Below are 15,510 nucleotides of genomic sequence, written 5' to 3' on the forward strand. Positions count from 1 at the left end.
CCACTCCACCACCCGTGTTAATACTATAGATTCGTAATATTTCTTAAAATCCGGTACTTTTAGACCTCCCCTCTCTTTTCCCAGTTGTAATACCTTTAAGGCTATTCTAGGCTTCTTATTTTTCCAGATGAGCTTGGTTATTAGACGTTTAATAGTATTAAAGTAGACTGGGGGAATATATATCGGTAACATCTGTAACTTATATAATATTTTTGGTTGTATGATCATCTTAAGGGCATTTATCCGGCCAAACCAGGACAATGGTTTCGTCATTATTTTTTTTGTGTCTTCTCTTACTTCGTCCAGTAGGGGGATATAGTTTATCTCATAGATTTTCTTTATTGAGGCTGCCAGCTTTATACCTAAATATTTAATTTCCTTTTTCCATAGGAAGGGAAATTTGCCCTTGATATCCTGTTCTTCCCCACTGCTCGTGCTGACACTTAAAACCTCTGTTTTTTTTAAATTTATTTTAAAATTTGATAGATCTCCATATTGCTCGATACTCTTTACCAAATTTGGCATGGAGATTCTAGGTTTTGTCACATAAAATAGGACATCGTCCGCAAATGCGGCTACTTTATGAACCTCTTCCCCCAGCTCAATTCCTCCTATATCGGGATTTTTCCTCACTGTCTCCAGCAGTGGTTCCAAAGTCAACACGAACAGTATGGGTGACAGTGGGCAACCCTGTCTAGTCCCATTGTACATTCTAAAGGGATCAGACAAGTTGCCGTTTACCCTTACCACTGCCATTGGGCACTCATAGAGTGTCTTTATCCAACTCAGGATTCGGATACCAAATCCCATTTCTTTCAACGTGCCCAGCATAAATCCCCAGTCTACTCGGTCAAATGCTTTTTCTGCATCTATTGACAAGAGAAGACTGGGGATTTTGCTCTCTTGGGCTTTCTGGAGAAGCAATAGTGTCCTCACTCCATTATCCCTTCCCTCTCGGCCCCCCACGAACCCCACTTGATCTGGGTGGACCAAGTTCGGAACTATTTTTTTCATTCTAGTAGCTAGTATTTTTGCGAATAATTTTATGTCGGTATTTAACAATGAGATTGGTCTATAGTTTGAACATATCATACCTTCCTTCCCTTCTTTCAATATTGTGGAGATAATTGCTAGAGAGGCTTCCTTACCCAGTCCGTATTTTATATCTAGGCCATTAAAATATGCACATAACCTTGGTGACAAAATTTCCCCAAATTTTTTATAATATTCTATTATATAGCCGTCCGGGCCCGGGCTTTTCCCTCCTGTTGTTTCTTTTATTGCTTGGTTTACTTCGGATGTTGTTATAGGAGAATCCAATTCCTGTACTATTTCCTGTGATAGTGTAGGGACCTTAGCGTTTATTATATATTCTTTAATTTTCCTCTTTCTAATATTCTCTTGCTGCTCTGTCTCCTTTTTTCTCACCCAATATAATTGCTCGTAGTATTCTCTAAATACCTCCGCTATATCTTCAGTCTTATATTTGATCTCGTTTTTTTTATCTATTATTTTCTCAATATAATTTTTTGCTTTCTTTTTCCTCAATATCCTAGCTAAACTCTTGCCATTCTTGTTTCCCAAGAAATATCGCTCTTTCGTTATTTTATGATATTCTCTCCTTACTTCTTGCTCTATTGTTTCCTCCAGCTCTAGTTTTTTTATAGCTAGATTCCGTTGTAGCCCCTGTTTCTGTCCCTTTCCATTTTGTTTCTCTATTTTGTGTTTTAATTCTAATCTCCTAATTTCTTCTCTTAATTCCTTTACCTTTTTATTCCTTTCTTTTTTTCTTTTTGCCCCAAGTGAGATATATATTCCTCTTATGTAAGCCTTATGGGCCTCCCATAGTATGTTCTCCGCCATCTCGTCCTTCCCATTTGAGGCAAAAAAAAATTGCAGCTCCTTTCTTATTGTTTCCTCTCCTTCTACGTCTAATAGATCTTTATTTAGTTTCCAGGTAAACGGGGGTTTCTTTGCCTCTGGGATTTTAATTCTCATGGTTACAGGTGCGTGGTCCGACAGAGTCCTAGTACCGATGTCCGTATCTACCACTTCCTCCAATAGCTGATGTTCCACCAGCCAATAATCTATCCTGGTGTACGTCCCATGCACGGGGGAGTAGAACGAATAATCTCGTTTCTTCGGATGTTGTATTCTCCACACATCTATCAGCTGTAATTCGGCCATCCATTGTTTAATTACATTTCGCTGCATGTTCGCCGTCTCCCGTGCATGGGACGAACTATCCAGTCTCGGATTTATCGGAAAATTCAGGTCTCCTGCCACACTCACCCTCCCCTCCTTAAATTCCCAAAGTTTTCCCAGTATCTTTCTCAGATAAGTTATTGGATTCTTATTCGGGCTATATATATTTGCCAAGGTATATTTTATTCCCCATAGTTTTCCTTTTAGAAACAGGAACCTCCCTTCCGGGTCTCCCATCCTGTCCTCTACTATAAATTGGATATCCCGGCCTATCCCCACTGCTACCCCCCTTGTTCTACTTGAGACTGAGTCTCCATAGAACCAGGTCGGGTATCTTGGGGAATACAGTCTAATTTTACTTTCATGGGTTAAGTGCGTTTCCTGTAAGAACACGATCTCTGCATTAAGTTGCTCCAATTCTCTTAGTATCTTAAACCGTTTGTTAGCTACATTTAGACCTCTCACATTATACGACACACAGTTTACCATTGTCATGTTGGAACCCAGATAATGCCCTTTACTCGAAATCTTGAGCTATAGGTTATTCTCCTCTCTCCCTCCCCCCCCTCCTCTCCCGCCCCCCCCACCCTCCTCTCCCACCCCCCCACCCTCATCCCCCCCATGGCCCATCTCCGGGCCTCTTGCATCCAACCTGGATATATCCCCGTCCTGGTGTCTGCACCTCTTCCCTTGAGGTGGAGACCCCAACCCGGCGCCCCGTGTACACCTCCCCGGGTCCTGGGATCCCGGGGTGGGCCCTAAAGAGAGAGACCCTTCCCCAGCCCCCCCCCACCCCCCCCCCCAGTAAACAGCTTCCACCACCTCAATGTACTTCCATAACTTTAGAGCAGCCTTTTTACTACTTCTTCCCTCCCCCCCCTCCCTATACCCCCCGCCACCCCCCCTCTCCCCCCGGTAGCTCCTCTCTTATTAACCCTTCATACTCTTTTGGAATTGGTATCTGTAGGTTTTTACAAAAGTCCTGCATGTCTTCCAAAAATCTCAACCTTACTGTCTTCCCATCTCTGTGTACTATTAATGCTGCGGGAAATCCCCAGCTATATCTAATGTTTAGTCCTCTTAGTTGATCCAGCAGTGGTTTGAGCTTTCTTCTTCTTATTAGGGTCTCCGCTGATAAGTCCGCAAACACTTGTAAAGTCTTTTGTTCGTACTGTAGAGGAGGTCCCTTCCTAAGATTATTCCATATTTTTTCTTTGTCTGAGTACTTATGGAACTTAATAAGCACATCCCGTGGCGTATCCTCTTTTAGCCCAGGTGGTTTCCTCACTCTGTGTACTCTGAGACCCTTTCTGACCCGGGCGGTCGCTATCTGTTCTTGAAGGGTTCCTACAGGGGCAGACCTCTGACTTTGGCCAATACTTACTTCCCCAACAGGAACCACTTGCAATTTTGTAAACGTCTTATTAGAGAGTTGCAGGGGTTTGCAGTAGGGTGCATAATATTGGGCGGGGACTTTAACATCCCTCTAGATCCGCTGACAGATACCTCCACGGGGAAATCTTGTGTCACATTTCAGATACTGAGGCAGATCAAAAAGCTATTGCAATCTATGCAGCTAATTGACTCTTGGCGCCTACTGCACCCAGAGGGCAGAGATTTTACACATTTCTCTAAACCACACAACAAATATTCCCGTATCGATTATCTGTTTGTGACACAAAGGGATCTACAGGCGATCAATGAGGCCAGGATAGGCTCACTGGTGATCTCAGATCATGCACCGATAGCAGTGTCAATGGACTTTAGCTTGCTCAAACGACATTCGGCTTCCTGGAGACTAAATTCCTCCTTATTGACGGACCCGACCACCCTGCCTCTAATTGAAGAAGCACTAAAAACATACTTCTTACTCAATGACTTACCAGGCACAGATCCTTTGGTGTTATGGGAAGCACAGAAATGCTCCATCAGGGGAGTGCTCATTAGTCTGGGAGCGAAACGTAAACGGGAGCAGAAAGAGCAGTGAGAGAACTCATGCACAAAATTAACAGACTTGAGACCCTACATAAACGCACATTGTGCACTCAGACGGCCTCTGACTTACTGGGAACCAGAAAACAATTACATGACCTTCTCCACAATAAAACCAAACGCCTATTATTTTTTAAGAAAAATATATATTATGAGGGGGGCAACAAAACTGGTAGACTACTAGCGAGGGCCCTTCGGGAACACCACTCCAGTCAGGTTATCACTGGGATTAGGACTTCGGACGGCACCCTCGAGGTTGACAACGACTCCATCGCGACCCACTTCCATAAGTACTACACGGAATTATACAACCTACCTCTTCAACACAAACCCCCTGACTTGACTGGAGGCCGACGTCAGATCATTGCAGACTTCTTAGAAAAAAGCGGACTCCCAACTCTTGAGGAGAATGACTGGGGTGCCCTTGATGAACAGATCTCTGACGATGAAGTGAAGCGGGCTATTAACGAACTGAAACCTGGGAAGAGCCCTGGGCCCGATGGCTACACGGCTATCTATTACAAAACCTTCCGTGACATTATAGTGGGCCCGCTCAAGAAAGCCTTGAACTCTCTGTCTGCGCCTAGACAAGTTACTCCAGATTTCCTTTCGGCACATATAACAGTGTTGCTTAAACCCAACAAAGATCCCTCTATTTGCTCAAACTACAGACCTATATCATTGCTAAATTTAGATTTAAAAATTTTAACAAAAATTTTGGCCAATAGATTGGGTCCATTGCTGCCGGGACTGATAGGGCCGGAACAAGTGGGGTTCATGCCGGGAAGGGAAGCCAAGGACAATATACTTAAAACACTCCTGCTGGCTCAGACTGCTAAAGCAAGGAAGATCGGAGGCCTTCTCCTGTCCACGGACGCGGAGAAGGCCTTCGATCGGGTAGCGTGGGACTACATGCTGGCCACATGCAGTAGGGTGGGGATGGGACCGAGATTGCTGTCTTGGATCTCGGCAATTTACCAGAGTCCATCAGCTAGAGTTAAGATTAATGGCTCCCTCTCCGACCCGGTGAAGATCTCGAACGGGACCAGGCAGGGCTGCCCTCTATCCCCACTTTTGTTTATTTTATCTCTAGAGCCATTCATTAGAATGGTGAAGGGAGAGGAATCGAACAGAGGATTCAGGGTGCAAGACAGAGAGTTCAAGGTGGCAGCTTACGCCGATGACCTGATGTTCTACCTAGTTGACCCACACACGACATTCCCTAACCTGCTCAATGCTTTTAAGATTTTTGGGTACATATCCAATTTAAAAATCAACTATACTAAATCGGAAGCCCTGAACATAGGTCTCACCTTCGAAGAATTTGACAGGATCAAGGGGAATTGCCCGTTTCGCTGGGAGGAAAAGGCGTTAAAATACCTGGGTGTATGGGTTGCCCCGAACGTAGCTACAATATATGATCTCAACTTTCCCCCCTTGTTAAGACAGATAGAAGATGACCTACGCAAATGGGGGGCGGGATGGTTTTCTTGGTTTGGGCGCGCAGCAATCCTGAAGATGTCTGTCTTACCTAGACTAATATACCTATTTCGGGCACTACCAGTTAGGATCCCGAGAAGCTTTTTCAATAAATTAAACTCGTTGGCGTTGAATTTCTTGTGGAACAAAAAGAGGGCTAGGATCAAATTTACGCTGTTGTCGACACCTAAAGATAAGGGAGGGATGGGCCTACCGAACTTCAAGAACTACCAGATAGCGGCACACCTGACCAGAATAGTTGACTGGCATTGCCACAGAGACGACAAAGACTGGATACGTTTGGAAGAAAGGTTACTCGGACGCAGGTTGCACTTCGCCCCCTGGATCCCCTTGACCAAGCTGAGGGAGGGGTTCAGCTTAAATCCCCTTACCGAGACCACACTCTCATTACTTCACATAACTATGAAACACACAGCAGTGACGACCCAGAATAGCCCACTGACTCCGCTGAGGGACAACCCTGAATTCTTGCCGGGAATGGGTAATGCTATCTTCACCGATCGGCAGTCAGACTCACCAAGAGTGGCTAAAAATTGCTTCACTGGGGGCAGACTCAAAGACCTATCTGTTATCAAGAGAGATTGGGGAATACCCGACCTTCCTCTTTGGACATATTTCCAACTCAGGAGTTTTGTCACCTCTTCACGTCATAAGGGGGACTTTACAAGACCATTAACAGACTTTGAGGAGGTGTGTGCGTCTGGCGAGAAACAGGTTAAAACCACCTCGATGGCCTATTCTTGGCTACAAAACCTTTCCAGGCTCCCTGGGGACGACTCTAGGAGTAAGTGGTCTCGAGAGCTCGGTAGACAGATTACGGACTCACAATGGGGGAGCGCTTGTGCACTGGCGCACCGATGCTCGGTTAACACCAACACGCAAGAGTTGGGTTACAAATTACTGATCAGGTGGTATCATACACCAGACAGGCTTCATAGGTGGTTTCCGCAGGTGCCAGAACACTGCTGGAGGTGCCTAAGCGAGGTGGGGACACTAACACACATTTGGTGGAGTTGCCCTAAAATAACACCGTTTTGGGACGCAGTGCGATCCACAATTAAGCAAATCACGGACACCTCCATCACGCTAGATGCAGCTTGCTGCCTCCTACACATTACCGATACACCAAGAAAGAGATATAAAAATTCTCTTCTCAAGCATCTTTTAAATGCAGCAAAGGCGTTGGTGCCGCTGCACTGGCGCTCTCCCAGAGTCCCCACAGTATCAGATTGGCTAAAAAGAGTGACGGATCTGTACATAATGGAAGAAACAGTAGCACAGGCTCACGAGAATGTAGATTTATTTCATGCTATCTGGACTCCCTGGATCGTGTTCAGATACTCCAGGCAATATACTGAGCTGCTTCAGGTTCCCTAAGCAGTCCTTTGTTATCTTCATTTATGCTCAGCAGATTACCCTTGCTTCCTTATAACTCCCTATTACTCTTACATCCTTTTTTCCTTCTGTCCTTCTATCCCTTTTCCACACTACTCTCCTTATATTTCCACTATCCTTTCTGATCATAGAAGTGGTCGGACCTACTCCGACTACACAGTTTATTATACCATATGGTACAATTAGATTGGATCCTTCTAAAAGTTATGCTTTGATGATAGCTTGTGGTTTTGGTTGGCTCAACATGCTCTAAATGTCAATGTAAGACAACTAAAGCGAACTGAATACGTGTGGACAGAGAGATCCGTGGTAAAGGAATGATTCCAGTTATGTATCACATGTATCTATTAGTAGAATTGTTGTGAACCATGCCATTGTACTCTTGTCTTGTGTCTTGTAAGACGCTTGTCTCTATTTTACAATAAAAGCTTTTGATGTGAAAAAAAATATAACTTGCCAATTCTTAGATGTGGTGGCTGCATTCATTTTTTTTTTCAGGCAAGACAACATAAAACAATTGTATTATGTGAGTATCCTGCAAGTGCAATTTTTTGACATATAATAATGCCTTATTTAATTGAAATCTGCAGGAGCCTTTCTTATACCTTACACAATTATGCTTGCTTTTGCTGGACTTCCTCTGTTCTTCTTGGAATGTTCGATGGGACAGTTTTCCAGTCGGGGACCTATATCAGTGTGGCGTGTTGTACCACTTCTACAAGGTACACAAACATTTGTATTGAGTATTCGTTTTTTGTAGCACGTAATAACTAAATTATTTTCGGTAAATCATTCCATTTAGAATTTGTTTTAAAAACATTAAACTAATGGATAGGTTTTTTTATTCAAGTATATACTATGCATAATTTTTGACATATTTATAGAGAAATATTTATAGAGAAAAAAGTTTAGTAATTTGTTTCAACCAATCACAATAATTAATTCACTTATCTGATTGTATTAGTATATAATTTAGCCAGTTGCTATGGTTACTGCAGTTTGCCTGTCAATATTGCTTATCAGTGTATCTAAAGCCATAGCATTTTATATAGTAGGAAAAATTAGAACCCTTGTCAGGTTTCTGTTGCTGTTTGTCTATCCTATTGAATTATCCTCTCTATTTGCCACAGTGACCTTTGTCACCAGGACTGTAAGTGAAGGAAATGTTTAAATTTTGAGCTGTCATCAGAGCAGAAGGTGAGGGGAAATATTTCAATGGGAACACTAAAGCTAGTCATACACTGCTCAAATATTGGCTGATTCCTGTTGGATTGGCTGGAATTAAGGGTCTGGTATGGATATTTTTTTTTTTTTGAGGCGGGGTCCCCTTAATATCCATACCAGACCTGAAGGGCCTGGTAATTGAATTTGGGGGAACCCCACGCTTTTTTTTAAATTTTTTTATCTATGACTTTCAATGAGTGTTTTCTGTATTACGGGAGCCGACAATTCATTATAGCAGCAAGTGATTTTAAATGACATTTTTTTTTCCTGCAGAAATGACACTTTGTGCAGGGACAGTTCTAAGCACGGGAAACATGCGCCCCTTTACAGGCATACTATAGACACCCCCCAGGTACGAAATTTAAAGGAATATTACACTTTTATTGTTTCACTTTAAGCATTATTAAAATTACTGCTCCCGAAAAAATTGCAGTTTTTAAAACTTTTTTTTGCATTGATACATGTCCCCTGGGGCAGGACCCGGGTCCCCAAACACTTTTTAGGACAGTAACTTGCATATTAGCCTTTAAAATTAGCACTTTAGATTTTGAACGTTCGAGTTCCATAGACTTTAATAGGGTTCTAAAGTTCATACAAAGTTTAGGTCTGTTCGCAGGTTCTGGTGTGAAACGAACCGGGGGGTGTTTGACTCATCCTTAATTACTATTACTAGTGATGGACGAACTTCCGACGGGACGTTTCGCGAACACGGACCGCAAACGCGGCCGATAGTTCGCGAACCGTAACGTTCGCGGCGGGCCCCATTGACTTCAATGGGAGGCGAACTTTGCAAACCTACAGGTCAAATTTGCAGCCACAAAATAATTACTAGCTGTGCAAACATAGTCCCACCACATGGCCAATGACATAACACATGTATGAGGTGAATCTGGGATCAACAACTACAAGCATTCTTTTTTTATATATGTGAAATTGTGACAATTCAGGACTCAGGAGCGCATGAAGGCAATGGAGGAGAGGGAAGGTCAGGGTAGGCAAAGAAGAGGGTGCAGGAGATGATCACCAGCAGCGTGACATACAGCAATGACACCAGCACCGTGATATACAGCACTGACACCAGCACCGTGATATACAGCACTGACACCAGCACCGTGATATACAGCACTGACATCAGCAGCGTGACATACAGCAATGACACCTGCACCGTGATAGAGTGATCTGACACCAGCTGCGTGATAGAGAGCACTGACATCAGCAGAATGACATAAAGCAATGACACCTGTACCATGATAGAGTGATCTGACACCAGCACCGTGATAGAGAGCACTGACATCAGCAGTGTGACATACAGCAATGACACCTGCACCGTGATAGAGTGATCTGACACCAGCACCGTGATAGAGAGCACTGACATCAGCAGCATGACATAAAGCACTGACACCAGCACCGTGATATACAGCACTGACAGCAGCACCATGATAGAGAGCACTGACATCAGCAGCGTGACATACAGCAATGACACCTGCACCGTGATTGAGTGATCTGACACCAGCTCCGTGATAGAGAGCACTGACATCAGCAGCGTGACATAAAGCACTGACACCAGCACCGTGATATACAGCACTGACACCAGCACCGTGAGAGAGAGCACTGACATCAGCAGTGTGACATACAGCATTGACACCTGCACCGTGATAGAGAGCACTGACATCAGCAGCATGACATAAAGCACTGACACCAGCACTGTGATATACAGCACTGACACCAGCACTGTGATATACAGCACTGACATCAGCAGCGTGACATACAGCAATGACACCTGCACCGTGATAGAGTGATCTGACACCAGCACCGTGATAGAGAGCACTAACATCAGCAGCGTGACATAAAGCACTGACACCAGCACCATGATATACAGCACTGACACCAGCACCGTGATAGAGAGCACTGACATCAGCAGCGTGACATACAGCATTGACACCTGCACCGTGATAGAGTGATCTGACACCAGCACCGTGATAGAGAGCACTGACATCAGCAGCGTGACATAAAGCACTGACACCAGCACCGTGATATACAGCACTGACACCAGCACCGTGATATACAGCACTGACATCAGCAGCGTGACATACAGCAATGACACCTGCACCGTGATAGAGTGATCTGACACCAGCACCGTGATAGAGAGCACTGACATCAGCAGCGTGACATAAAGCACTGACACCAGCACCGTGATATACAGCACTGACACCAGCACCGTAAGCAGCCCCAGGAGGAAGTCAGCATAGCACAGGGATGGTGGGAGCCCCTCATAATGAGCATAGCACAGGGATGGTGGGAGCCCCTCATAATATGCACAGCAGAGGTACAGCCCCAGGAGGAAGTCAGCACATGGATGGTGGGAGCGCCTCATAATGAGCATAGCACAGGGATGGTGGGAGCCCCTCATAATATGCACAGCAGAGGTACAACCCCAGGAGGAAGTCAGCACAGCACAGGGATGGTGGGAGCCCCTGATAATAAGCAGCCCCAGGAGGAAGTCAGCACAGCACAGGAATGGTGGGAGCCCCTCATAATAAGCAGCCCCAGGAGGAAGTCAGCATAGCACAGGGATGGTGGGAGCCCCTCATAATAAGCAGCCCCAGGAGGAAGTCATCACAGCACAGGGATGGTGAAATTTACAAACCTACAGGTCATATTTGCAGCCACAAAATAATTACTAGCTGTGCACACATAGTCCCACCACATGGCCAATGACATAACACATGTATGAGGTGAATTTGAGATCGACAACTACAAGCATTCTTTTATTATATGTGAAATTCTGACAATTCAGGACTCTTGAGACAATGGAGGCGAGGGAAGGTCAGGGTAGGCAAAGAAGAGGGTGCAGGAGATGATCACCAGCACCAGCACCATGATATAGAGCACTGACACCTGCACCGTGATAGAGTGATCTGACACCAGCACCGTGATAGAGAGCACTGACATCAGCAGCGTGACATAAAGCACTGACACCAGCACCATGATATACCAGTCCTTAAGGATTAGCAGACTGTACCTCACTCAACCCTATATACTGTAGTACCCTAGACCTTACCAGTCCTTATAAGGACCTTTGTGGAACTAGTAGGTTGTGAATGATTAGCAGACTGTACCTCAGTCCTTATACTGATAAAGGACTACTGCAGCAGAAGGGCAGCAGTCAGCAGTAGTGCACCTCAACCCTATATAAATTGTGGACCTATACCAGTCCTTAAGGAATAGCAGACTGTACCTCACCCAACCCTATGTACTGTAGTACCCTAGACCTTACCAGTCCTTATAAGGACCTTTGTGGAATAAGTAGGTTGTGAATAATTAGCAGACTGTACCTCAGTCCCTATACCGATAAAGGACTACTGCAGTAGAAGGGCAGCAGTCAAGTATAATATTCTTTCTATATTTGGAAGAAAGAATATTATACGTGTACAAGCCTATTACCATACCAGTCCTGAAAAGAACCTTTGTGGACCTAATAGTAACAGCTACTGATTAAACTGACTGTCCCTCACTGCCTCACACACAGCTTCCTGCCTGTCCCTATTTAAACTGACAAAACAGAGGCTGCTGGAACAATAACTTGAATAGCACTTTTGTGGACCTAATAGTAACAGCTTATGATTAAACTGACTGTCCCTACAGCACACAGCGTCCTGTTCCTCTCTCTACACTGACAAAAGACAGGCTGCTGCAAAAATCAGTAGCACAGCAGTGCCTCAAACCTATATCCTGAACTACACCTAACACCTATACCAGTCCTGAAAAGAACTTTTGTGGACCAAATAGCTAACGATTTGGGTCACTGCAGTCTCTCCCTGCTCCACACAGCAACCTCTCCCTATAGTGACAGTAGAAAGAATGTAAAATGGCCGCCGGATCGGGTCTATTTATAAGTTAGGGGGAATGTCCAAGTGTCCATGTGCTGTAATGTCTCAATTGGCTGTCCTGTACCCCATGATGGATGTGTCATCATAGGTCAAAGTTCTTTTACACAGTAAACACGGAAGTCCGCCGGGCGAACGGCGGCAATAGTCCGCCGATCGGGCGGACCGTGAACAGCCGAAATTCGCCACGAAACGACCGCCGGGCGAACCGTTCGGCCATCCCTAACTATTACTACTCAATCAGACTGCATTCAGTGAGGTACGATCAGTAAAGGATGGATTCTACCTGTCTTCCAAGGTCAGTAATGCCAGTCCAAGTCCTGTTAAGTGACTATGTGTAATTTTTTTTGACACAGCCTATATTTTTGTGGTCCTAGGGCCCTATAATGTAAAACCCACACAAAGAAATATTTTAATGGTCAAAATAGGAATACAACGCACATTGTAATAGTTTTTTTTACAATGCTGTTGGAATTTTCCCTGATGCTGTTTTTGACATTCTAAAGACAAAAGAAGCTATTGACAGCTGGCGTTTGCTGTGTAAGCTGTGTGTTTCATGCTTGGTTCTTGTTTTTAGAAATACATGAGGAAGTTGGCAAGGATATTGTGTCCCTGCCCTTAGGTTCTTAGGTTTAATACAATAACTGTTACCACAGTAATCTACAGTGCCTTGCAACAGTATTCATCCTCTTGACTTTTTACCTATTTTGTGACATTACAGACTTTAGTTCAATGTTTTTTTTATCTGAATTGTATGTGATGGATCAGAACACAATAGTCTAAGTTGGTGAAGTAAAATTAGAAAAATATATACATAAAACAATTTTTCAGAAATTAAAAAATGATAATTGGTATGTGCGTATGTATTCACAACCTTTGTTATGAAGCCCATACAAAGCTCTGGTGCAACCAATTTCCTTCAGAAGTCACATAATTAGTGAAATGATGTCCACCTGTGTGCAATATAAGTGTCACATGATCTGTCATTACATATACACACCTTTTTGAAAGGCCCCAGAGGCTGCAACACCTAAGCAAGAGACGCCACTAACCAAACACTACCATGAAGACCAAGGAACTCTCCAAACAAGTAAGGGACAAAGTTGTTAAGAAGTACATGTCAGGGTTAGGTTGTAAAAAATATCCAAATCTTTGATGATCCCTAGGAGCACCATCAAATCTATCATAACCAAATTGAAAGAAAGAACATGGCACAACAGCAAACCTGCCAAGAGATAGCACACCAAAACTCTTGGACCAGGCAAGGAGGGCATTAATCAGAGAGGCACCACAGAGACCTAAGGTAGCCCTGGAGGAGCTGCAGAGTTCCACAGCAGAGACTGGAGTATCTGTACATAGGAAGACAATAAGCCGTACGCTCCATAGAGCTTGGCTTTATGGCAGAGTGGCCAGAAGAAAGTCATTACTTTCAGCATAAGAACTAAATAACACATTTTGACCTTGCGAAAAGGCATGTGGGATACTGCCAAAATGTATGGAGAAAGGTGCTCTGGTCTGATGAGACTAAAATTGAACTTGTTGGCCATCAAAGAAAAGGCTGTCTGGCGTAAACCCAACACATCACCCAAAATACACCATCCCCGCAGTGAAACATGGTGGTGTCAGCATCATGCTGTGAGGATGTTTTTCAGCAGTCAGGACTGGGAAACTGGTCAGAGTTGAGGGAAGGATGGATGGTGCTAAATACAGGGAGATTCTTGAGCAAAACCTGTACCACACTGTGTGTGATTTGAGGCTTTACCTTCCAGCAGGACAATGTCCCCAAACACACTGCTAAAGCAACATTTAGTGGTTTAAGGGGAAACATGTAAATGTGTTGGAATGGCCTATTCAAAGCCCAGACCTCAATACAATAGAAAATCTGTGGTCAGACTTAAAGATTGCTTTTCATAAGTGCAAACCATCCAACTTGAAGGAGCTGGAGCTGTTTTGCAAGGAGGAATGGACAAAAATCCCAGTGGTAAAATGTGGCAAGCTCATAGAGTCTTATGCATAAAGCTCCATAAAGATTTATGGAGCTGTGATAGCCACAAAAGGTGGCTCTACAAAGTATTGATTTTAGGGGGGTAAATAGTTATGCACATTGACTTTTCTGTTATTTTGTCCTATTTGTTGTTTGCTTCACAATAAACAAAAAAAAATCTTCAAAGTTGTGGGCATGTTCTGTAAATTAAATGATGCAAACAATCCATGTTAATTCCAGGTTGTGAAGCAACAAAACATGAAAAATGCCAAGGGGGTGAATACTTTTGCAAGTCACTGTACATCTGATACAATCCCAATAGGTGATGATATACAGTGCTTGAACTTAAACAACGTATGTATGTGCAGATGTGCTCAGACTGGGTGCCCCACATGTGCGCTCACCCCTAGATGTTGACCACCTATCTCTAGTATGGTCTCTTAAGCGTGTAGAAGTCTGTTGACTGACGTCTCATGCAGAGAAAACCCTCATATAGATGGATGGAAATGACAAAAGAAGATCCTCATTGCACAATGCCATTACAAACAAGTTTATTTGGTAAAAGACAATAAAATATTTCCACTCACATTTAAAAGTGTCTATATGTAGCTATATGCTTTAAGGACACTAAAAGACTCAAAAACTGGATTCTTTGATTTACCTCTTTGACACTTTGACATTGAATGAAACTGAATGGAGACAGCAAAATACACAGTTTGAATATTTAACTATTTTACCTGGCAAAAGGTTTGTAATTCTCTATGACTTGCACACATTTTCAAATGTACAGCCAAACAGGAAACATCCCTAGGTCATCTCTCCATCTCCACCCTCCTGATTGGACAGTAAATTAGCATCATTGCCTCTGTATAGTTTGTGGGGAGCATACTAAGCCCTTGTACACACAGTCGGACATTCCGACAACAAAATCCGTCGGATTTTGTCCGACAGATTTTGTCCAAAACTGGTGTTGCATACACACGGTCGGACAAAGTTGTCGGAAAATCCGATCGTTCTTTTTTTTTTTTTTAGATTCTTTATTTTTGAAGTTATCCAAAATTTACAAACAGCTATAAAACATATATAAACCATTCCACATAATAATACATACAGCATCAGTGCTTATAAAGGTTATCCTCCTTTACCCTCCCTCCCCCCCCCCCTCCCCTCTCTCACTCGATCCTGCTCCATGGGATTTCTTTTGATTAACCTTCCACCATCTTCAAATAATTTTCAGTTTTACCAAATAATACCCAGAGATGCCATTTATTCTGGTACCTCTCCTCCATATTATCCAGTTTATACATTGACTCTTCAATAATT

General features: G+C 43.6%; 1 protein-coding gene across 1 annotated transcript in view; it reads left to right on the forward strand.

The window, feature by feature from the left end:
- The window catches only part of LOC143923602 (sodium- and chloride-dependent neutral and basic amino acid transporter B(0+)-like), a 126,301-nt gene that overhangs the window by 38,093 nt on the left and 72,698 nt on the right, over nt 1-15,510 (forward strand). Inside the window, exon 3 of the mRNA XM_077447431.1 lies at nt 7,683-7,814. Within this exon, the coding sequence (XP_077303557.1) occupies nt 7,683-7,814 (132 nt within the window). The remainder of the gene's footprint in view (nt 1-7,682; nt 7,815-15,510) is intronic.

The sequence above is a fragment of the Lithobates pipiens genome, unplaced genomic scaffold (assembly GCF_037356315.1).
Source record: "Lithobates pipiens isolate NorthernLeopardFrog02 unplaced genomic scaffold, aLitPip1_a1.2 Scaffold_1, whole genome shotgun sequence".
In the NCBI taxonomy this organism is placed as follows: Eukaryota; Metazoa; Chordata; class Amphibia; order Anura; family Ranidae; genus Lithobates; species Lithobates pipiens.